The sequence below is a fragment of the Schistocerca serialis genome, chromosome 5 (genome assembly GCF_023864345.2).
Source record: "Schistocerca serialis cubense isolate TAMUIC-IGC-003099 chromosome 5, iqSchSeri2.2, whole genome shotgun sequence".
Lineage (NCBI taxonomy): Eukaryota > Metazoa > Arthropoda > Insecta > Orthoptera > Acrididae > Schistocerca > Schistocerca serialis.
In genome coordinates this window covers 483,692,270-483,718,381 of record NC_064642.1, presented here as the reverse complement: position 1 = coordinate 483,718,381, position 26,112 = coordinate 483,692,270, and the positions used below count along the sequence as shown (strand labels likewise).

The 26,112-nt window shown below is 41.2% G+C and overlaps 1 protein-coding gene across 2 annotated transcripts in view; it reads left to right on the top strand.

Annotated features, from left to right (window-relative positions):
• LOC126480937 (uncharacterized) overlaps window positions 1-26,112 on the top strand; it is a 55,170-nt gene that overhangs the window by 27,786 nt on the left and 1,272 nt on the right. The window contains exons 1-2 of one of the 2 annotated variants that reach the window (XM_050104353.1): window positions 4,351-4,464; window positions 11,448-11,606. In XM_050104353.1, the coding sequence (XP_049960310.1) occupies window positions 4,395-4,464; window positions 11,448-11,606 (229 nt within the window). In that variant the 5' untranslated portion in view covers window positions 4,351-4,394. Of the gene's footprint in view, window positions 1-4,350; window positions 4,465-11,447; window positions 11,607-26,112 lie in introns of those variants that run through there. The other variant, XM_050104352.1, reaches the window with a different exon arrangement.

Sequence of the window (26,112 nt, the reverse complement as noted above, 5' to 3'; positions counted from 1 at the left end):
TGTATTTTTTTTATACAGTGCCTGTATGTTCACAATACAGTGTCCTTCACACATGCGTGAATCGTCAGTTACAGCTTATGTTTCTTCAGACATGCATGCATGTCTGAAGTACATTGTACTGTAAGGATAGACACTCTATAAAAAAACACAGATATTGTAACCTTCAATGGTATTGCAGCTAATCTGTCACATGACGCTCTCGTACTCTCCCTAGTTCTGTTGCTCTCCTTAGTTCTGTTGTTGACACGTCTGTAGCACCGTCTGTATAAGAAGAGACGAAAATCCATTACGTAGTAAGACAGTCTGCTCATGTTTCAGCTCCATCTGGAGACTACTGCATCTAAGACGATGTGGCCTCAGTCGGTCAGAATCACGAGGACGCCAGTCGTCTGCATCTGGTGGTGGTAACTGTTCGTAAATACGGAGCCATGTGAGTGATCTTTTAATACATCGACGTCTGAGAGTACTGTCAATTTACGTCACCTTAAGGCATGCAAAACCAACAAACAACCATAGTTCTCCTTCTCTGTGGTAAATATTATGTTTTGATAGGGTATATGAAGCTATGATGCAGAAGTTGCTCATAGATACTGTTTGAACTATGAGACCAAAAAATAAATCTATTATCAACGTATCATCATTATACTGTAGACGTCAAAACTGCTGACATTAGCACCTGCATATGTCGAAAATGTTACAAAGTAAGGACATTAAAGTAAATTCTGGGATGCATTTTTCTTTAACATTTACCAAAATTATGAGTGGTCTGGACCATCTTAACAAGAGAAGAAGGATATTTCCTCTAACATTAGTGTAAAACTTGAAAACCAGCCACATCTGCTTCTAAGAAGCATAACTTCTTGTGAACGCCAAGAGGGCCTTGTTATTTGCAGTCGACTGTTGGAAAATCTCTTCACTGGTGCACGAGCACACAAAGATATGGTATTCAGGCTCCTTCACGTGGATATTGTTTTGTATGTAGGGAGCCGTCTTTTGATATTAAGGCTCACCAGGCTTAGGACGGAGCTCCAGAACAGGACTAGTCCTAAAGGTGCAAATGGCCAGATAGACTCCATAGTGGTGTGCCAAGTCCAACATTTCTTAACCAGAAGGGTCTTGCTGACCCACACACTATGCACCCATTATCAGTTCGGGGGTCGGCCGGTGTGGCCGAGCGGTTCTAGGCGCTACAGTCTGGAGCCGAGCGACCGCTACGGTAGCAGGTTCGAATCCTGCGTCGAGCATGGATGTGTGTGATGTCCTTAGGTTAGTTAAGTTTAATTAGTTCTAAGTTCTAGGCGACTGATGACCTCAGAAGTTAAGTCGCATAGTGCTCAAAGCCATTTGAACCATTTGAATCAGTTCGGGATCGAATGAAGTCTCTGTAAATCCTGAGCCTACAGACTTGGTCTGCTCCCCATGAACCGTAACACATGCACTTCAAAATACTTAGCGCTTTTAGGGATTATGCCTCCAGTTTCATAAGTCGTGGCAAGCAGAAAAGCTTAAAATCAGGTGTAAGGCCTAGAAATGTTGCTGTTTCTTTAAAATTGCAGATAACTCTAAAACTAGGACAACCACAGCCAAAATAGTTGCACACAACTGATTAACAATTCACACAGAAGACAATTTTTTAATACAGGTATTAGCCTTATTAAATACTGGACTTTACATCCAGTTTTACATACAATAATTTTAATACTTGTGTTAGGATCTGTTTACTGTATAATTTGTCAATAAATCACGTATCTTTAAAATTATGAAGTGTCCATCATTATCCGTTCTGGATCGTTAAAAGCAAAGCCGGATCAGTTAGAAGTGACACGCGCAGGTTTCTCATTGTTGTTGTTGTTGTTGTGGTCTTCAGTCCTGAGACTGGTTTGATGCAGCTCTCCATGCTACTCTATCTTGTGCAAGCTTCTTCATCTCCCAGTAACTACTGCAACTTACATCCTTCTGAATCTGCTTAGTGTATTCGTCTCTTGGTCTCCCTCTACGATTTTTACCCTCCACACTGCCCTCCAATACTAAATTGGTGATCCCTTGCAGAACATGTCCTACCAACCGATCCCTTCTTCTAGTCAAGTTGTGCCACAAGCTCCTCTTCTCCCCAATTCTATTCAATACCTCCTCATTAGTTATGTGATCTACCCATCTAATCTTCAGCATTCTTCTGTAGCACGACATTTCAAAAGTTTCTATTCTCTTCTTGTCCAAACTATTTATCACCCACTTTTCACTTCCATACATGGCTACACTCCATACAAATACTTTCAGAAATAACTTCCTGACACTTAAATCTATACTCGATGTTAACAAATTTCTCTTCTTCAGAAATGCTTTCCTTGCCATTGCCAGTCTACATTTTATATCCTCTCTACTCCGACCATCATCAGTTTTTTTGCTCGCCAAATAGCAAAACTCCTTTACTACTTTAAGTGTCTCATTTCCTAATCTAATTCCCTCAGCATCACCCGACTTCATTCCATTATCCTCGTTTTGCTTTTGTTTATGTTCATCTTATATCCTCCTTTCAAGACACTATCCATTCCGTTCAACTGCTCTTCCAAATCCTTTGCTGTCTCTGACAGAATTACAATGTCATCGGCGAAACTCAAAGTTTTTATTTCTTCTCCATGAATTTTAATACCTACTCCGAATTTTTCGTTTGTTTCCTTCACTGCTTGCTCAATATACAGATTAAATAACATCGGGCAGAGGCTACAACTCTGTCTCACTTCCTTCCCAACCACTGCTTCCCTTTCGTGTCCCTCGACTCTTATAAATGCCACCTGGTTTCTGTACAAATTGTAAATAGTCTTTCGCTCCCAGTGTTTTACCCCTGTCACCTTCAGAATTTGAAAAAGAGTATTCAAATTGTCAAAAGCTTTCTGTAAGTCTACAAATGCTAGAAACGTAGGTTTGCCTTTCCTTAATCTAGCTTCTAAGATAAGTCGTAGGGTCAGTATTGCCTCACGTGTTCCAATATAAAAAATTTAAAATCTTTTCTTCCCGTCCATTCTTCGTACCTTCTAACTGTTAGTTGTGTTTATTGGATTTCTGAAAGATTCGAAGAGAAACAAACCACCAAAGACTCGTCCACAAATACTGAACACTCAGAGTAGCAATGCTTACGGTTGACGCAATTAGATATCACCGGTTCGATATTGAAAATTCAGTCTGGAGAGGAAATACGTATAAGGGTAGGAGGACATTGTCAGGAGCTCCATTCATAGAGGTGCCTGAGGGTATTATGCTTCCATGCAGTATAGGTCTTCTCAATGTCAGCCTATTAGACGAAGCCTGCACAAGAAAGCCAGCTACTTAGGCGTATCCTGTAGAGTGGAGGCGAACGATCTAACATCCACACAAGGGGGTTTAACTATCCAATGTCTTCCCTACACAACTGGTGAGGACTGTTCTATCCTCTCCTACAGGAGCAAGACTCGCTGAAGTGATACATATGCTTTGCAGTATCACTGTTTATAATATTAACTAAGCTAAAGACAACCTCTGAGAATAATGTCGCTGTTGGTCACAGGCTGCGCGTAAACCGCACGTTTCTGCGAACTGCGCAAGCAGCCCCTCATGACATGCGGAAACCGGGACGCGTTTCCCGCAGTCGAGGCGCATGCGTGGCGAAAGCCTAGCCGCAGGCGGGGCGACGACAGCAGCTTAGCGAACATTGCCTCCTGGACGGGGTTGCCGACGTAGCGGGGAACCCAACTGATCGCAAAGTCAAAATTGTGTGCTACACCGCTTCATATTACCCTCACTCTCAGTACTCAGGCAAATAGGTTACCTCACATTAACGACTGTAGATGCAACTCATTACATAAAGCTCTTTGGAGCAGGCGTGAGTGTTTACTCAGTGCCCTTTTAAATATAAGTGTTTACTTGGGGAAAAACAATTTATTAAGGCAACATCGTAGCTTAAATAAGTAAATTAATATGTATTGTGATCTATATATTGAAAGTTTCGCTTTTACTTGCGTAGTTTTCGTGAAAAGATAACTGTTCTAGAGTGCAAGTTGCTGGCGTGGGTTTGTTTTCGTTATCGTCCGCAGCAAGTTATGTGATTATTCAATAATTTCCGGGTAGTGTCTGTGTAGCTTTATTGTGAAGAGTATCGTGCGTGTGTAGTTTGCATTCGGTTTGTGTTTTCTGTGTTTCTATACTTCCGTACAGTTAATTTTCCGTATTGTGTTCACATTCCAAGGGGAACGTCAATTTGCAGTAAAGTCGTTAAATGGTGTTTCTGTTTCCATTAGAGTATTTATACATAATTCAGTGATAGCGCCTGTTCAATTTGTCTTTAGAACATATCGAGCCTCTTCAGTTTCTTACTCGTTTCATGATTTCCGCCACTATAACCTACGCCGGCAATTAACTTCATGCTGTTTACATTCGCTTGCTGCTACATTCCCCTGACGTCCAGAAGTTCTCTATTCATCTCACCAGAAGGTAAGTTCCTTCCTAATAATTATTCCTTGGTGTAGCAGAATTGTTTGTAGTGTAATTTGTATTGCTTATTCTGCCGTCATGTGTGACAAATGTGGATGTTGTTGTAGGTTAGTGAACACGGGAGTGAAATGTCAGGATTGTGGGTTGGTGTTTCACTGGGGTAATTATAGCGGGGAAGCTGTTATAGTGCCAGATGAGGCTCGCCAATGGAGTTGTATATTATGTAGCCGTGACAAGAAAATCGTGGAACAGGGAAGAAAGATTGGTGCCCTTCAGGCTGAATTAGAAATGGCGTACTTCGAATTAGATAGGTTGAAGGGAGAACGAGACAATGGGAGCCGGGAACAGGTAATAAGTCGTAGTCGGAAGGAGAAAACCTCAGAAATCATTTTTCAGATTCCAGTGAGCAATCAGTTTGATTTATTACCTGAAGCAGAAGAGCCTCGAACAGTTTTTGAGCAAAGTAGGGTGCAGCAGACTCGTAGTAACAATTGCAATGCTAGGTCGGGAGTAAAGTCAAGCAGAAAGACAAGAGTCCTGCTGTTAGGTAGCAGTCATGGGAGAGGTGTAGGCCAGTTGCTACAGGATAGTTTACAAGTCGAGTACCAGTTCACAATCATTGTGGAACCTGGTGCTAAGCTTAGAGCTAGGTTACAGAAAGCCTAGGGGCCTTGTGCAAAGATTTTGATGGTGAGGACTATGTTCCTATAGTAGGAGGAGCAGGAAACGCCCTGGCTAGCAATTCGGACTATAGTGTTAGGTGTGACCTAGATGTAATAGGAAGAGCAACAGCTCACGCTCTTGCGGGGCTTGTGGATGTTTTACAGCGCCATGACCAGCCCTGGGTTAATACAGCTGTTAACTGTGTTAACAGAGAGCTGGTTGGGGGGGGGGGGGGAGGGGGTTATCTGTTGGCAGAAACTAAATCTCATACCTGTGCTGTTCCTTTTGATGCAATTGGGAGGTATTACACTAGTCATGACTTGCACCTAAATAGGAGTGGGAAGGATAGATTAGTTGATCTTCTTGCAGAAAGTGTAAGGGGGTGCACATGCACACAAGACAAAATACCTGTGATTACTGGAGTCAGAGGGACACATTTTTTAGGCTAGAGTCAGGTTACAGATAGAGAGCATGGAAAGGGATAAAATAGAACAGTGCCATAATGTCTGCAGCAGTATCCAAAGAAATAAAACTTGTGTGTTTCATCAGAACATTAGAGGATTGAAGAATAAGGTAGTTGAGCTTTTTGTATGCCTAGAAAATGAGGTAAATTCTGAAGGTATAGATGTTTTGTGTCTCTCTGAATACTGTGTAACCACAGGGATGGAGAAGTTAAATTTAAGGGATTACAGATTAGTATCTTATTCATGTAGAGTCAACATGGAAAAAGGTGGAGTTGCTACTTATATAAAAACTTGACACAAAGTCAAAAATATTGAAACAAATAGTTTTCGTGTAGATCAGATCCATGAAGCATGTGCTTGTGACTTGCTACTGCAATATACTTCTATAGTAATGTGTGTGTTTGTGTATGTGTGCATGTGTGTGTGTGTGTGTGTGTGTGTGTGTGTGTGTGTGTGTGTGTGTGTGTGTGTGTGTGTGTGTGTGTAGTGAGTGAAGTGTTATAAAACAATGTGTGTATAGTGTGTGCAGTGAGTGATAGTGAGATATGAGTGAACAGTGTGGCATTACATTATTTACTAAGTTATTTGTAAAAAAAGTATTGTATACCAGGAGTAAATCTAATGATTGTCTCTAACTACAAGTGTGTAAATATATGTTTATTCCACCGTACATTTGTCTCAATATTTGAGAGCTGCTTTCCTGAAACATACCCCCCCCCCCCCCCCAAAAAAACATTACAAAGTCAAGTAAGCCATGGATTACCAAGAAAATTAAGATATTGTGTAAGAGGAAGAGGGAAATATTTATTCAGGACATTACTTGCTTACTGCAAAAGATACTGTAATATTTTAAGGAAAGTCATTAAGAAATCGAGAAGCTTATGTATTCTGACAGAAATTAATAATGCAGATAATAAGATTAAAACTATATGGAATATTGTCAAACAGGAGACGGGGCAGCCTCACATTGCACAGTATACCATATCAATAAAGTGAAACAATGATGTTATGAGTGATAATTCATAAGTTGCAAGTATTTTTAACAATCATTTTCTGTATGTAGCAGCAAAAATAGAATTAAAGGGTTCAGTTGAAGAAGCAAGAAAATGTGTTAAAAATGTCATTCCCAGGACTTTAGGCCTTTAGAAATAGCACCAACACCCCCCACTGAAATTAAGGGAATTATAAATATGCTGAAAAACAATGGCTCATGTGGTGTTGATGGAGTCTCTAACAGATATGTGGGGTGCTTGGTGATATATGTAATGCTTCGCTGACACAGGGAATTTTTCCAGACAGACTGAAATACGCAATTGTCAAACCTCTTCATAAGAAAGGGGACAAGAGTGACTTGAATAATTATAGACCAATCTCATTGCTAACTTCATTTTCTAAAATATTCGAAAAAGTTATGCATTCAAGAGCAGTCACACATTTAAGTGAAAATAATGTACTCAGCATGTCACAGTTCAGATTCCGGAAGGGTTACTCGACTGAGAATGTTATCTACACATTTACCCGTCAAATAGTACAAGCCCTATATAACAAATTATCCCCAGTTAGCATTTTTTGTGATCTTTCCAAGGCATTTGACTGTGTGGATCATGTTACACTCTTAGAAAAACTCAGGTTTTACGGAATTGAAGGCTACACATACAACTGATTTGAATCATACTTAACGAAAAGAAAGCAAAAAGCTGTTCTAAATAACTCAAATAATGTTGGGAGGGTGGTAAATTCTAGTGAATGGGGAGTTATTACAAAGGGAGTCCCACAGGGTTCAATTTTTGGTCCTCTGCTGTTCCTTATTCATGTGAATGACCTCTCACTTAACGTTCAGCAAGCAGAACCAGTACTTTTTGCAGATGACATGAGTGTTATAATAAATCCCATTCCAGAAGAACAGCTGAAGATATTGTTTTGGATGACTTTCACAGAATTATTAAGTGGTTCTCAGAAAATGGACTCCCCCTTAAGTTTGAAAAACTCACTATATCCAGTTCTGTACACCGAATAGAGTCATATTGACAATTGATGTAGCATATGAACAGGGCTCAGTTAACAAGGTAGATTTCCCCAAATTTTTGGGTGTTCACATTGATGATAACTTGAACTGGAAGAAGCATATTACTGAGCTCAAACAATTAAGTTCAGCTACTTTTGATCTTCGTATACTCGTTAGTCTTGGTAATAAACAGATCAGCCTCTTAACGTACTTTGCACATTTCCACTCAATAATGTCTTATGGAATAGTTTTCTGGGGTGACTCACCACTTAGACACAAAGTATTGATAGCACGAAAGAGAACAGTGAGAATAATTGATGGTTTTCATCCAAGGACGTAATGTAGGCACCTATTCAAGGAGTTAGGTATTTTATCTGCACCGTCAGAGTACATATATACGCTAATGAAATTCGTTACAAATAATCCATCTCAGTTCGCGAAGAACAGTGATGTTCACATGTACAACACTAGAGAGAAAAATGACCTTTACTATCTGTTATTGAAGCTGTCAGTTGCTGAAAAAGAAGTACATTATTCAGCAACAAAAATCTTTGATCATTTGCCCAACAACATAAAGTGTCTGACAGGTAGCAGATCAAGTTTTAAATCTACCTTAAAATCATTTCTTTTGGACAACTCCTTTTATACCATGGACGAGTTTCTGTTTCAGAACTGGAAAAAAAATTCTACCTCTAAATGCTGTTGCATGTGTAGAACTAGAAATTTCAATGATATTAATATTAGCACTGTTCATGTGTGTATATATATCTTGTAATCTGACTTTTTCCACATCATATCGATAAAACAATCGTTAAAATGATCTGCGAAACATGATATTACTAAACTAAACTGTCTACGTTACTGGAGAACAGCAGTGTATTGAGGAGGAGAGAAGATTAACAACGACACTGTCCCATGAGGCTGATAACTCGCAGACAGCCTCCTGACAAGCAGTAGGTGCTGTGACGACACCGTCCTATGAGTCTGAGAGCTCGTAGTCAGTCTACTGATAACTACAAGGTCCCACAAGGGAATGAGACGTGGGCAGTCACAACAAACAGAACGGACCGGTGCCCTCGGAGCGGCTGACGGAAACGCGGCGTCGGACGTGGCTCAGGAAGAGGGCGACACGGCACGGTGGCGGCCAGCGAAGTGGCAGCAGCAGGCGTTGTCCGCAGCGGAGGCATGAGGCGGTTGTTGGTGGATCGGAGCTCAGGACTTAACCAGCTCTCCGTGGACGGAACGCCGACACAAGTACACGCTTGCGGAAGGATACATGCTTAATATCACTTGAGCATGTGACCGTGTGGAAGAAAATTAGTGCCCGCGACTGCAGTGGTGTGTGTGGTGACTTACACACCACGTAGAGGCGAGACTGGCGCCCCCGGACGCTGTGGTGACTGCTGGCGGCTTGCGTGTAGGCATTATCTTGTCTCTTCTGTTTACAAATAATCTCCTAGATGAGGCAGCGGCCTCACCTGGCTAGCGAAACATACATGTAAATGTGGACGCCCGAATATGCAGGGGGCAGCCCTACATACTCAACAAGGACAGCGCTACTGTAACTACTTCAGAGCAAATACGCTTCTCGGGTTTGCCGCCGGATCGTACTGTGTAAATCGCACAATATTTCTTCGATGCAACTGCTCGACATCATCAGGTGGTGGTAGCTGCTGCTGTCACTGCTGCAACGGGCGACTGATGATAATCGCGCGGCGGCCTCGGAATTTATCATGACGGGAGCAGGCAATACGCGTGCGCAAGATGACGCTCGTAAGTTGGAGGAAAGCGGCGCTCTTGGTGCCCCCTGCTGGGAGCCGCAGAAACGCCACCCGCGCGTGCGCTATGGGCAATAACAGTGCTGCGGGCGCTCCTGCGTCACTTGAGGAAACGGAAGTTCTCGTTTTCACTGTTTTTGATTTAATGGCAGCCAGTGCTAGATTCCAGGCGGCGCTCAGATGAAAACCTGCATCCCTGTTGATAAGATTGTCCGCCGTGCGGATATGTATGGCGTCCTTAATAACGCAATCCCAGAAAGATGACGCTGGGGATAAAATTTCCGTCTGTTCGTAAAGCATACGATGACCCGTGTCCAGGCAATGCTCCACTACCCCTGATTTATCAGGTTGCCCCAGGCGCGTATGACGATGATGTTCGACGCAACGTTCTTGCACGGTTCGGCATGTCTGTCCAGTATAAGATTTTCCATATTGGCATGGGATTTTATACACGCCACGCTTCCTGAGGCCAAGGTCGTCTTTGACCGAGAACAATAAATTCCTCAGATTTGCTGGTGGCCGAAAAACACTCTTGACGTCGTGCTTTTTGAGGATTCTTTCTATCCTCGAACACATGCCGCCAAAATAGGGCAAAGAACGCTGTTGCAGTGGGTGCCTCTGTTACTTCATTTACATCCCTGCTTTGAGTTTGCTTGGAACGGAATGCATGGCGTATCTGCCTATCGGAATAGCCATTCTCTTGGAATACCGTTCTCAGGTGTTTTAGCTCACCAGGTAGACTGTCAGCATCTGAGACTACATGTGCTCTACGCACCAAAGAGCATAGGACACTACCGCGTTGCGCAGAATGATGGCAACTTGTAGCCTGCAAATATAGCTGTGTATGAGTTGATTTGCGATAGACGCTGTGTCCCAGTGTACCATCAGCTCTGCTTCTGACTAAGACGTCCAAGAATGGTAAGTCACAATTACTTCAGAGGTTTTAAAACAGGGATTAAAGTTGGGAAATTGACACCCACACGAATTGCTACCCGTAACAATTTTACGTAATGGACCCTATCGTGACAGGTGAAGTGTCACGAACCACAGACAGTATTCAATCCAGCTCCCACTATGATTCGCCATCACTGGCATTGAATTCCATCAGTCACTCTCAGCAACAATTCTTTGGCTCTAAAATGCTAGATCCTGACTGTTTATGGCAGTTACTCTAGTGTATCGTTCCACCATTTCTGCACTATGTAATGTGGAATGATGGGGGACTTTGGTTAGCACTGTAGCAACACCCTGGAGCTTGTTTCCAGAATGAATTTTCACTCTGCAGCGGAATGTGCGCTGATATGAAACTTCCTGGCAGATTAAAACTGTCTGCCGGACCGATAATCGAAGTCGGTACCAATACCTTTCGTGGGCAAGTGCTCTACCGCCTGAGCTACCCAAGCACGACTCCCGACCCACACTCACAGCTTCACTTCCGCCAGTACCTAATGTTCTACCGTCCAAACTTCACAGAAACTCTTCTGCAGACCTTGAAAGACTAGTAGAGTGAAAAGTCATTCTGGAAGCAATCACCCATGCTGTGGCTAAGCCATATCTCCGAATCTTCTAGGAGAGCCAGTCTTGCAAGGTTCGCAGGTGGGCTTCTGTGAACTTTGAAAGGTAGTAGATGAGATACTGACGGAAGGGAAGCTGTCAGCGCGGATCATGACTGGTGCTTTGGTAGCTCAAGTTGTAGAGCACCCGCGAAAGGCAAAGGTCCCGAATTAGAGTTTCGGTCCGGCACACTGCTTTAATCTTCCAGGAAGTTTCATATCAGCCCACACTCCGCTGCAGACTGAAAATTCATTCGGTATCCTCCTAATGGCTTTCTGTGCAGTTGAACTCTTGGGCCTAGTTTAATAGAAAGGATTTGTTTCCATGGCCCCTTATAGTTTTTCCAATAATTTGAAGACATTTGCTACAACAAGCTTTTTTTAGTGACGTTGATATCAACCTGCTTTTAAATCACGATTTATCTTCTTATTTGGATAACAATATTGCTTTAAAGTTTGACATTAAAGAATGATAAGCACTGCACAGACATTATTTAACTGTATTCTCTTCGTTTTGCAGGAGATGGACTGCACTGTTATAGGTGTCATTCTCTCTTTGATGAAACATGTGACACCCATCCATATAAGACTGAGAACTGTGATTATATAACTGACTACGTCTTCAGTGAAGGTGTCCGGATTAAAGCGAAACCTGTCTGCATTAAGGTCATTTATAAAGGTACTTTTTCTACGTTACTATTATTTAAATAGCGCATATCTGTTCAATGCATATGCACTATTTTTTCCTTTTTTCTTTTCATGACTAAAATAAGAACTTATGAATAATACATAATATTTAAGTACAAGGTAGCTCAAAGTTTGCGTTAACGATTTTTTCAGTAACCTCAATTTTACAATAAGGCATATATCTTTAGTTAAAACTTAGCAATAATACTACTTTTTATGTATTATTACTTTTGTTTTACCCATTCCCTCCATCCATTTTACGAAATTGTACAGCTGTCAAACAGGATCTCGGAGACAACAAAACAGAGATCTGTATGTGTTAAATGCATATTTTTTCCCAATTTTAATGACTGGTTTGTTAGTTGAGACTTTCTGAAAGATCTCAAAACCAAAAACTGTTGTCAGCTTTATAAATCTGAAATAAGCAATGCATCAAATTACGAAGTCCTTGTATTAGTTGAAATTTATAATCATGGAAAGTTTGAATTCGAAATTACATTTTCCATTGGTAAGATATACCTCTGAAAAAAATAATGAAAATATATCAACGTAAATGTCTTTTGTTTTGTTAAATTATATGTTCATTTGACTCTGTTGTGTAGGGCAATGACAGCACAAGCATGTTCTGTTAGTACAGGTTGTCCACATCTGAGGCAAGCATATATACAAAGGGGCACAAAAATAGTTCTACTCCATGTCAGCCCTTAACCTATTGTTCTCTTTTGCCAGAGATTGAAAATACAGCTACAGTTGTAAGGTTCTTTTGTTTAACACACGATCGATTTCAGGCTCTTATACGCCCATCTTCAAGTGTCGTACTGAAAATAGAAAGAGACGAGAGATAATTTTTACGCGCAACAGCACACATAAGAAACAAAAAAATCCATAAAAAATTTAAAAACATTTAAAAACCGCTGGATGGGCTAGGTGCTGTGAAACCTAAGTCAATGCCAAAGAGACACCAGACAGTACTATGGGCGACTGCCTGGGTAAAGAAACATGGAAAGAACAGCAGGACACTTGCACTTGGTGCTGTGACACCGAGCGCCACGGTGGATGAGTGCAAGACACGGTGTGATACCAACGAGCGCAGAGCATGGAGTAACGGGAGCGAAGGAGGAAGCAAACTGGTAAACCAGAGTGGCAAAAGTACTGCCATCTGTTGACGGGGAAAAGAATGAGGGGCCTCTAGACCGGCCGATAACAATTTGAATTGGTGTTTAACATTTAAAATGAAGAATAAAGAAAGAAACATTACGTAAAAAAATTACTTGAGAAACGTTAAAAGAGCATTATGCATGGTTAAAGTACATGTGGAACAGGGCAGTACAAAACTATAGTAAAACTGAGTGGAAGCAGCAACATAAAATTTATGCATAAACCGTAAGACACAATGACGCTTTTCCCTTTACACGAGTGGCATGCAGCTTTTTAAGTGGAGATATATCTATGTGGCGACATGGAACAACACGCCACAGTCTCAGATAAAAGAACATACAGATTTGCCACTCCTATTTACAAGCATCTCGCTACTGACCAAAAGGGAAAGTATCGAAACCTTACAGTCCACACTGTCAAACTATTATGCCAATTAATAGCTAGGAGCAATAACTCTAAAAGGACACATTAATTGTGGGGTAAATTTAAAACCTGCTAACTAAAAGTCGACAATTAATCGAGGCTTACATGAGATATGACCTGAGGCGCATTTTACATCACGAAAGATAGGCAAATTTTAAATTAGTAGGGACACAGACAATGATGCAACACAATAATGCGCCTTAGTCATAGGATAAAATGATAAGCGTGCAAATTTCTATTGAAAGAGGACCATTTTATAGCTCTGTAAAATGAACTGGGTGGACCTTGCAGACCTCACAACAGTAAACATGCATATGCCATATATACGGTAAGCCAAACTGAGGACCACAAAAATAATGGCGGAAAACTGATTCAGTTAAGAAATATGCGTGTATGGCGTACAATAATCAGAAACCAGAAGGAGAAGGAAATGAGGCTGGGCGCTGTTTCAAAAACGAAAAGTTATTCAGCAGGACTGCATGCTTAAGCAGCATTTACCGTGATCCGTCTGGCATTTTGAAAGCGAAAACTGCGCTTAAGCACACAGTCCTGCTGAATAACTTTTCTTTTTTAAAGCAGCGTCCAGCCTCACTTCCTTCTCTTTCTGGTTTCTAATTATTTTACGCCATACATGCATATTTCTTAACTGAATCAGTGTTTTTCGCCATTACTTTTGTGGCCCTTAATTAGGCTTACGGAATATAAAGCATATGCTTGTTTCCTATTGTGAGGTCTGCAAGGTCCACCCAGTTCATTTTACATAGCTGTAAAATGGTCCTCTTTCAACAGAACTTTGCATGTTTCTCATTTTTTCCTGTGACTATGGTCCATTATTCTGCCGCGTCATTATTTGTGTCCCTACTAATTTAAAATTTACCCATCTTTCATTATTTAAAATGCGCCTCAGCTCTTATGTCATGTAAGCTTCGATTAGTTGTCGACTTTTAGTTAGCAGGTTTTGAACTGACCCCACTTTCAATGTGCCCTTTTAGTGCTACTGCTCCTACCTATTAATTTTCATAATAGTTTGACAATGACGACTCTAAGGTTTCGCTACTTTCCCTTTTGGTCAATAGCGAGATGTTTGTAAATAGGAGTGGCACATGTGTGCGTTCCTTTAACTGATGACTGTTGTTCCATATCGCCACATATACAGCGTGTTTCAAAATGAATATACTGGTTTTAAGGCTTTGTAGCACGTATTACAAACTTCTTACAGTTATAAATAATGAACTAAATAAAAGAGAAAGACAAACAATTTTCAGACAATTATTAAGTGTGAACACCTGTCACACATCGAGTCGATAGGCGAGCTGTTCCGAAACCTTGATCAGTGTGTCAGCAGTAACAGTTGCGATAACACTGTTTCTAAAGTCGAATGGATCAGCTGGTATCGGAGGCACATACACATGCTCGCGTCAGATCGTGTGTGAACGTGGATATCGTGCATAAAATGCTGTGTCAACCGGCCCCTTGCGCCCAATCCACCGGTCGGATACAACGTCGTTTAACCAGTCCTGTACTGAGTTATGCCAGTGAGGCGGCGCACCATCTTGCTCCCAAATAAAGATGTGTTGTTCAGCTTCTTCCCATAGAGGCACGGGCCATACATATTTGTAGTACATCAAGATAAGGAACATCAGTTACAGTTGATTCACCGAAAAATACAGGCCCATAAACTTTCCGCAGGGATGTTTGTTGGGGCTAAGCGTGAAAGACTCGCATTAGTTCAACACATTTCTCAGTCACTGTTTGTCATCCATACTCTTACCATTGCGCACAGGTATACAGATAAAAACTGTTTGAGATGCTCTTTCATTTGGTGTATTACTTACATTTGTAAGTAGAACGTAACAAATACTACAACCCAGTGAGTGTCTCTCATGTGCCACACTAACCCTCCTTTTGTCCGGAACAAAGTAGTGAATATCTGGTAAATCACTGTTCTTTTGTCTTGAACAATATAGCGAATATCTGGTAAACCACCAGCTGTGGACGTCTTGCTAATATTCCTTCACTCTACCAGGCCGATGGATTAATTAATTAATTAAATGGATATCCTCTGTGTGGGACGGTTTTTCCTTGCATCCTACTGGAGGATACTAGGAGTGGTATATTAGACGGGATTAGAAACCCCAAATTGCCGGTTTCCAAACATTTTCAGACTTTTATTTCCCTTGCCTCCTATTGGCGGATAATGGCACAGTCACATCGTTTGGTAGGCAGTTGATTACGTCGGAGGTAGCTGAGAATTTTAAATTTCAACTTAGTTGTATGTTACGTCCTTAAACATTCTGAGGAGGGGTTGGATTGATGTGTATGCTCGCAGTACCACTATTGGAAACAATAAATCGACTGGTCGGGAACTTGACGTCTCGATTGGAAGAGGTGATGCATAAAATGATAGTTGGAATTTTTCGGTGTGAATTTATACCATTATCGTTGTGGAATTCCTCACCACTACAGTACTGGTAAGTATATTTTATAAAGCACTATAGAATTGCAAATTTTGTTCTCTCAGCTATATAAGGATGAAGAAAGAGGAGAAAAGGGTCTACCACGTGATAGAACAGTAACACCAACAAATACTACTACAAGAAAGAGCGCACAGCAATGTGTTGAGAAACACTAAACCATGATCCTAGTAGTTGTTATTGATAGATGCCTGAGATTGCTGAAACCACTCATTCATACAGCCCCCTCATCTCCCAGTCTACCAGTAGTTTAATTTTTGGATAAACAAATGTATTGATAAAACTCTCTTCTCATTTACTGCTCATATAATACATTCATTTAATAACAGACACTATGATTCTGAGCATTTTATTGACTCCCCAAAGACTACTGATCAAGTCACCAACTCTCTGCACTCAGCAAAGTAGCAGATTGTAATGTATTGGAGGACTGCAATGAGTGATTTCATCATACCTATCAATCAGAGGGCTGTTAATAGAATTAACATGCGGTGGAAGAAAATTTCATTCAGATATGATACCAGTCACCCCAGGAGTCCGAAAAGAATCAATCCAACGCCCACTTCTCTAGATTCAAACAGAAAACTAGAAAACTTAACATTAACAGTTTCTGAATGATATGCTGATGATACAAACCTCCTTGCTCTGAATATTTCTCCACAGCAGATGAGAACTGACTTAGTTGACAACAGTGACAGCCTCCTGCACTGGCTCTATTGTCATAAGCTTTGGCTCAAAACAGATGAAACACCTCATATGATCTTCTACCCAGTGACGAAGAACCTACAGTCAATGAAAATAAAGCTACTGCACAGAGATTAAATTTCTTGTGCTGTGGGCAGGCAACACATTACAGTGAAATATTTGCATACAAAAACTGCTAAGTAAATTGAGCTATGCATTTTGACTGCTCAGTGAAAGGTGTGACTTGACTATTACAAGAATTATTTACTTCACTAAGATGAATGCTCTCATTTCATATTGTATCCCTTTCTAGTGAAGAACCCACGTAAAGTATTTCTCATGCAAAAGCAAATAGTGAAGGCCCCATCACATGCAATCACAAAACCAATTTTCAATGAACTGGGATTTCGCCTACTCCATTCATATAATTACATCATGGAGCATTTCATTTTCGAATAAGACTTTCTATCTGCTTGAAAGAAATGAAGATATGGTGGATGAACACACATGTGCTAGTAGTAAATCCGGAGATCGCCTAAATGCAAGGGATAACCGTAAAATTTTAATTATCACCACCAATAATGACGTTACATAGTTCATTTATTCTTCCTTTGCAGCTAACATCTGCAGTTCTGGTACTCATTGAAATCTCCGCTCTACTGTTCCACAATATGTCACTAGTGGAGTCAAAAGAAAATGGCGCTTGTCGGTTGTAAGATGAAAGTAGATTGTATGATTCTGTTTTCACTGTTCTAACGGCGTACTGCATACTGCTGCAAATGGAATTCAATGTGTACCAGTATTGTAGATATGCACCTGCATACAAACCGAAAATTAATTGTGTAACATTATTTTTAAGTGATAATTAATCCTTTTTGAGTACTGTTCATAATGTGTCAGAGTGAAACAAAAAAAAAATGCACTATGGGACTTAACTTCTAAGGTCATCGGTCCCCTAGAACTGAGAACTACTTAAACCTAACTAACCTAAGGACATCACACACATCCATGCCCGAGGTAGGATTCGAACCTGCGACCGTAGCGGTCGCGCGGCTCCGGACTGTAGCGCCTAGAACCGCTCGGCCATCCCGGCCGGCAGAGTGAAACATCTAGGCGGCTTACTTTATAATAAATCGCCTTCGTTGGCAAAAAATAATATGATATCATTCAAGCAGAAAGCCACCAGTATAATGTTCTGACACTGATTTTATTTGGTGGCTGAAAATACACAGACTACTTCAGGGAAAAATAGTAACTGAAATATTTTGTACAGTGATAATTAATTTAACATTAATTCATATGTTGTTTTTATTTAGTTCCTATAATTATGAAGACCAGTTTATATATGTCATAATAATCAGTTTACAATTTTGATGTATATTGCGATCTTTACAGAAAGCCTATTTCCGAACCTTCCTGGCAGATTAAAAATGTGTGTCAGACCGAGACTTGAACTAGGGACCTTTGCATTTCGCTGGAAAGTGCTCTACCATCTGAGCTACCCAAGCACGACTCAAGCCATGTTTCTGCATAATCCTTTCTTTTGGAAGTGCTAGTTCTGCAAGGTTTCCTGGGAGAGCTTCTGTGAAGTTTGGAAGGAAGGAGACGAGGTACTAGCAGAAGTTATGCTGTGAGGACGGGGCGTGAGTCGCGCTTGGGTAGCTCAGTTGGCAGAGCACATGCCCGCGAAAGGCAACAGTCCCAAGTTCCAGTCTAGGTCCGGCATACAGTTTTAATCTGCCAGGAAGTTTCATATCAGCGCATACTCCGCTGCAGGGTGAAAATCTCATTCTGGAAGCCTATATCTGTATGAAATGACTCTTGGCACTAAACGATATACGTATCTTCAACGTTTGCAGTAATATATGTCCCACATCCCCACAGTCACCTGTGATCCATCGGCCTGACTGGAAGACAGCAACTAGGTGCGGATTATGACAAATTTGTAAATCCAACAGTCAGTTCCAAAATTCCAATTTCTTCACAAAAAATGTAGCGATAACTTACATTCTTTTAAGAAATGTACACATATAATAGAATTAGTACCATGTTGGACTGTCAGTTCATCATGTGAACTACTTAATTTTACTTCCACAGAGTCCAATTGCTTCATCAAAGGAAGCTGTCACATCTCACTTCATCAGTGACAGCAAGCCTTTTCCTTATTGACATGCTTCCTTTCAACAACCTCTGTTGGCTGCCAGGCTTTGTTCTCCATTAATGCATTGCTAATGGCGTTTCTCAGGGTTCACTTCTTGGACCATTGTTTTTCTTGCCGTGTACAGCGTGAAGTGATAACTTTTTCACCTCAAGCTACTTTTGACCCATTAAAACAGCTGTAGTATACCATGCTGTATGTGAGGTTTAATATCTCCGTTTCAGAGGTGAAATACCTCCTTTCTAATTTGCTCCTACAAAGATATTTGCATTCCGTTTCACCTAGAGGAATACTGAACAGAGAATCATGAAAATAATTGCACTGCATTCTCATAACTCCATTAATAACCAAGAATCTGGAACTGAGCTGTTTTCTGCTGCCATAATAGCAAATCTGCATGAGACAGGTTTAGTGTCACAACCCTTTTGAAGATTTGATAGTTAATTACAAAGTAAAAATATATTACATCTAATGATTTTTGTGCTGTGGTTGGAGTCATAATAAATACAAACCCATAAATGAATACAAACAATTCTCTACAAGGGGAAACATATCATAATCAATGACAACACAGCATAGGGATGAAGAAATTCGTAAAACTGAGTGCTAAAAATTTTTGAGTCTGCATTTTTATCAGAACTTGATTTAGAGATTACATGTCGCAAATCTTCGAGAATGACTGAGTTCCCCAACATTTCCTCTCTGTGATTGGCTTATTTTGGTGATCGAAGCATGATTAGCTTGCTTTGCTTACTTGTATTCACTGATGCCATACGAAATAATCTTATGTGGAATTCCACACATAGATCCAAAATGTTCATTGCACAGATTTGTGCCGTCAGGACAACGCCTGGTGTCTATTCTTGTATGTAACGAGGCAACCGCTTAAAATAATGGCATGCTAACAACAGCCTAACAATACGTTGACTCAATTTTGTTTTGAAGAATTAGGTATGATTTTAAACTAGGTACCCCTCTGCACAGGAGAAAGGTTTCGGTGGCCATGGGCGTCGTTCTGCCAAAGATGGGATGGACGAGCAGCAACAGAGGAAGGACCTGATGAGGACCAAAAACTTCTTTATTAATCCTTTACTAATTTACGCAGCTCGGACTCCTCTATGCAGCTAGTTTGGAGGGGCTGTGGGCAGGCATGAGGATGAACACAATAAGTCTTTGACCACTCCAGCCAACTCATACAGATATTTGAGTGCATTTCTGTCGTCTTGTACTATTCTGGTATATTAGGGGCAGGAAAGGTAGCAAAGGATACAGTGGATATGTGCTGCTCGAGAGACAGCGTGCTGTGTTATTATCTCCAGTGTGCCATTATCGTGCTGACAACAGAAGGCAAGTGCCTGTCGTGGCTTCCAGTGGTGGACGTGGCTGGCGAGATTGACCATTCTAGTGAAAGGGTGTGGTGTCCCAGCTACAAGGCAATGATGTTGCCCGTGGTCGAAGTCTGGATCGATGCTGAAGAGCAATTGCAGGCAGCTGGTACAGTGTCAGCAGCACGGCCTCGGCAGACAGACAGGGTCGCCGTCCACGGCCCGGCAGCTGCAGTCTTACGACAATAGCTCCAATTGATACAGATTGGGCGTCACATAATTGTTGAATGATAACTGACAGGACCTTGTGGTTTAGAACCTACTGGTCAGCAAATGCTGGGATGGTTCCTTTGAAAGGGCATAGCTGACGTCCTTCCTCATCTTCCCTAATCTGATAGGACCAATGACCTCACTGTTTCATCCCGTCCCGCAAATCAACCATCCGACCAAACTGTTGGTCAGTGCTGACTGTTGTGAGACAGCCTTGATTCAGGGTTGTGTCTAAAGGACTGTGTGAGGTAACAGGCTAGTTGAGGCGCCCTGGAAATATTCTATGTTTGGAGTTGGCGTGGCCGCACTGGGGCCTCTTGGTGGGCCGCGGCTCGTCGGCGGCCACGTGGTGCCGAACGTTAGGCATGGTCGGAATTCCATGGTGATGCTGTGTCGATGAAGGAGATACGCCAGGAGAGCCAAAGATGGCGGACTTTGTGAAACTGTAAGGGTAGACTTTTCACAGTTAGTATAGAAATTAATAGTAGCCAGATGAATCATGATATCTCAAAAAGAAACATGTACATTACCATTATTTGCATGACGATTCTGATGGTGTAATCAGATTTTCAATATCTTTCTTAGTTTAAAGTTTAATATCTACTGTAAATTATACAAGCAACACCAGCAATGGATTTCCAAAATCTAAATTGTTCATCCGATTTTGTCAATCGACATGTCTTTAGAACGCTGTTAGTGTAAACCGAAATTGGTATGAATTACAGGCATGTAACTTGAATAGTACATGATTATAAACATATTTATTCATCTATGTCTTGGTTTATATCCGATATATGCTATTCGTGAAGAAATTGGTCAAATATTTACTGTGTTTTATAAAGCACAGAGAAATTAGGCTACTGGCCTACTTTCGCTTGCTATTACTTTGATATATATTTATTTAATTTGTTTATGTATTTAATAATCTGTGTTAGAGCGTGTTTATGGTTCAGCCGTAGAAATATTTATTTAATTTAAAGTTATTTAAATGTAAATCCAGTATTTCGAATGTGTTTTAATATGTTTGTGGGTGTGCGTTGGCTTGAAGATACGACGGGAGTGCTCTAGACAGTCACAGCGTTCGTTAACAGAGAGACTGTATGAAAGTGGGGGAGGAGCATGGAGTACGGGAGAGGACACGAGAGGAGTTCGGAAGGGTGCAGTGCGAGAGACAGTATGGCACAGGACACGGGAAGTGCGGGACAGTACGGCGCGACGAACTCGCAGTCGCAAGAGAGACTTGGAGAGTGTCTCTTGAAGTGCAGAAGCAGATGGTAGTCACTGGGCGCAAGATCGGGGCTGTATGGAGGATGATCTAGAGTTTCCCATCGAAAAGATGTGATGAGATCTTTGGTCTGATTCGCCACATGCGGACGGACATTGTCTTGCAGCAAAACGATGCCCTTGCTCAACTTTCATGGACTGTTGCTTTGATTCTGGTGTGACGTAGGCCACCCATTTTTCATCGCCCGTAACAATTTGGCTTAATAAATCATTATCGCCGTTGTGATATCGCTCAAGGAAAGTCAATGCATTGTCTAAACGTTTGGTTTTGTGCACATCCGTCAACATTTTCGGTACCCAACGTGCGCACAATTTTCGGTTATTCAAGTGCTCGGTCACAAAGCCGTACAAAACGCTATGAGAAACTTTAGGAAAGTCATCCCGCAAGGAGGAAATCGTAAAGCGTCTGTCTTCTCTCACCTTATTGTCCACTTCCTGCAGCAAACTTTCATTAACGACCGAAGGACGCCCACTCCGTTGTTCATCATGCACATTTGTTCGGCCATCTTTAAATGCTCTCACCCTCTTTCTTACCATTCCATCACTCATAATGTTCTCTACGTAAACTGCACAGATCTCACGATGAATATCGAACGCTCTTAGGCCTTTATCACTAAGAAATCTTATAACAGCCCGTACTTCACAGTCGGCGGCTCTCACGATTACCGTAAGCATCTTGAACACTGAGTACACAACGTAAACAAGGAAGAAACAGACAGTAATGGCGTCAGTGCGTAGATTAAGGTACAGGCTTTCATGTAAAAATAAAATTATTGCGATATCTTTGCACGTCTTTTTTTAAATTTCAAAACGGTACTTACTTAAAAAACACGCCTCGTACTTCGGAGTGCAGACTTGTGGACTTGTGTGATTTCGGTGTTTTCTACAGTGAAGACGTAGTATGCGTTTAGAAGTGAATATCTTGGGAGCTATATTGTTGTTCATTACTAATTACGAGCAGTAGGAATCTATTGTTTCCCTGTTATTTAACGTATATTTTATTTAATTGCTGGACCATCGACACCAATAAGTCTTTGCAGAAATATACCACATTCTCAGAACTACTTGTACTACCGTACTCATCATTTAACGTCCTTAAGATAGTATCTGCAGATTTTACTTAACTACAATCTTTCATTTATAAATTTCTACATTACATTCGCAATTGCCGAGTGATAAGAACCTATGACCATTCGATTCATGTGTATATTCATATTGTATACTGTAGACTCAGCAGTATTTGGCTTGTTCTGCGGCAACTACGTATCCCAGCCCCTAGACAACGAAACCAGCAAAACTTTTAATATTTCAACTCTGAGTCTGAGGGTACGTAGCTGAGAGCCACACCACATCACACCATTTCAGTCATTATTAATAGAAAGCCCGCAACAGGCATCGGGGCGATGACCGGGCGTAGCATAACCGGCAGCAGGTCGATCAACCCGCCATGGTTACGTGACGTCCCCACACTTCGACTCATAGAATCGTCGACTGCAGAAGTGGCGCCTCTGCTGACTTTGCTGTATTTGCAGGGGCTTTGGCAAGCGAGCTGTGGCTTAATTCCGTCCTGGCGCTGCTTCTAAATCTTATACATAGATTTCGCCTTTGTTGTTGTTGTTGTGGTCTTCAGTCCTGAGACTGGTTTGATGCAGCTCTCCATTTATCCTGCGCAAGCTTTTTCATCTCCCAGTACCTACTGCAACCTACATCCTTCTGAATCTGCTTAGTGTATTCATCTCTTGGTCTCCCTCTACGATTTTTACCCTCCACGCTGCCCTCCAATACTAAATTGGTGATCCATTGATGCCTCAGAACATGTCCTACCAACCGATCCCTTCTTCTGGTCAAGTTGTGCCACAAACTTCTCTTCTCCCCAATCCTATTCAATACTTCCTCATTAGTTATGTGATCTACCCATCTAATCTTCAGCATTCTTCTGTAGCACCACATTTCGAAAGCTTCTATTCTCTTCTTGTCCAAACTATTTATCGTCCATGTTTCACTTCCATACATGGCTACACCCCATACAAATACTTTCAGAAATGACTTCCTGACACTTAAATCAATACTGGATGTTAACAAATTTCTCTTCTTCAGAAACGCTTTCCTTGCAATTGCCAGCCTACATTTTATATCCTCTCTACTTCGACCATCATCAGTTATTTTGCTCCCCAAATAGCAAAACTCCTTTACTATTTTAAGTGCCTCATTTCCCTATCTAATTCCCTCAGCATCACCCAACTTAATTAGACTACATTCCATTATCCTTGTTTTGCTTTTGTTGATATTCATCTTATATCCTCCTTTCAAGACACTGTCCATTCCATTCAACTGCTCTTCCAAGTCCTTTGCTGTCTCTGACAGAATTACAATGTCATTGGCGAACCTCAAAGTTTTTATTTCTTCTCCATGAATTTTAATACCGACTCCGAATTTTTCTTTTGTTTCCTTTACTGCTTGCTCAATATACAGATTGAACAACATCGGGGACAGGCTACAACCCTGTCTTACTCCCTTCCCAACCACTGCTTCCCTTTCATGTCCCTCGACTCTTATAACTGCCATCTGGCTTCTGTACAAATTGTAAATAGCCTTTCGCTCCCTGTATTTTACCCCTGCCACCTTTAGAATTTGAAAGAGAGTATTCCAGTCAACATTGTCAAAAGCTTTCTCTAAGTCTACAAATGCTAGAAACGTAGGTTTGCCTTTCCTTAATCTTTCTTCTAAGTTAAGTCGTAAGGTCAGTATTGCCTCACGTGTTCCAGTGTTTCTACGGAATCCAAACTGATCTTCCCCGAGGTTGGCTTCTACTAGTTTTTACATTCGTCTGTAAAGACTTCGTGTTAGTATTTTGCAGCTGTGACTTGTTAAACTGATAGTTCGGTAATTTTCACATCTGTCAACACCTGCTTTCTTTGTGATTGGAATTATTATATTCTTCTTGAAGTCTGTCCGTATCTCGCCTGTTTCATACATCTTGCTCACCAGATGGTAGAGTTTTGTCATGACTGGCTCTCCCAAGGCCGTCAGTAGTTCCAATGGAATGTTGTCGACTCCGGGGGCCTTGTTTCGACTCAGGTCTTTCAGTGCTTTGTCAAAGTCTTCACGCAGTATCATATCTCCCATTTCATCTTCATCTACATCCTCTTCCATTTCCATAATATTGTCCTCAAGTACATCGCCCTTGTATAAACCCTCTATATACTCCTTCCACCTTTCTGCTTTCCCTTCTTTGCTTAGAACTGGGTTTCCATCTGAGCTCTTGATATTCATACAAGTCGTTCTCTTATCTCCAAAGGTCTCCTTAATTTTCCTGTAGGCAGTATCTATCTTACCCCTAGTGAGATAGGCCTCTACATCCTTACATTTGTCCTCTAGCCATCCCTGCTCAGCCATTTTGCACTTCCTGTAGATCTCATTTTTGAGATGTTTGTATTCCTTTTTGCCTGCTTCATTTACTGCATTTTTATATTTTCTCCTTTCATCAATTAAATTCAATATTTCTTCTGTTACCCAAGGATTTCTACTAGCCCTCGTCTTTTTACCTACTTGATCCTCTGCTGCCTTCGCTACTTCATCCCTCAAAGCTACTCATTCTTCTTCTACTGTATTTCTTTCCCCCATTCCTGTCAATTGTTCCCTTATGCTCTCCCTGAAACTCTGTACAACCTCTGGTTCTTTCAGTTTATCCAGGTCCCATCTCCTTAAATTCCCACCTTTTAGCAGTTTCTTCATTTTTAATCTACAGGTCATAACCAAGAGATTGTGGTCAGAGTCCACATCTGCCCCTGGAAATGTCTTACAATTTAAAACCTGTTTCCTAAATCTCTGTCTTACCATTATATAATCTATCTGATACCTTTTAGTATCTCCAGGGTTCTTCAATGTATACAACCTTCTTTCATGATTCTTAAACCAAGTGTTAGTTATGATTATGTTGTGCTCTGTGCAAAATTCTACCAGGCGGCTTCCTCTTTCATTTCTGTCCCCCAATCCATAATCACCTACTATGTTTCCTTCTCTCCCTTTTCCTACACTCGAATTCCTGTCACCCATGACTATTAAATTTTCGTCTCCCTTCACAATCTGAATAATTTCTTTTATTTCATCATACATTTCTTCAATTTCTTCGTCATCTGCAGAGCTAGTTGGCATATAAACCTGCTCTACTGTAGTAGGTGTGGTCTTCGTATCTATCTTGGCCACAATAATGCGTTCACTATGATGTTTGTAGTAGCTTACCCGCATTCCTATTTTCCTATTCATTATTAAACCTACTCCTGCATTACCCCTATTTGATTTTGTGTTTATAACCCTGTAGTCACCTGACCAGAAGTCTTGTTCCTCCTGCCACCGAACTTCACTAATTCCCACTATATCTAACTTCAACCTATCCATTTCCCTTTTTAAATTTTCTAACCTACCTGCCCAATTAAGGGATCTGACATTCCACGCTCCGATCCGTAGAACGCCAGTTTTCTCTCTCCTGATAACGACGTCCTCTTGAGTAGTCCCCGCCCGGAGGTCCGAATGGGGGACTATTTTACCTCCGGAATATTTTACCCAAGAGGACGCCATCATCATTTAATCATACAGTAAAGCTGCATGCCCTCGGGAAAAATTACGGCTGTAGTTTCCCCTTGCTTTCAGCCGTATTTCGCCTTTACCATTTGTAAATGTACCATGAGGCACAGAAATAGCCCCACTATCGTAAATTTAACC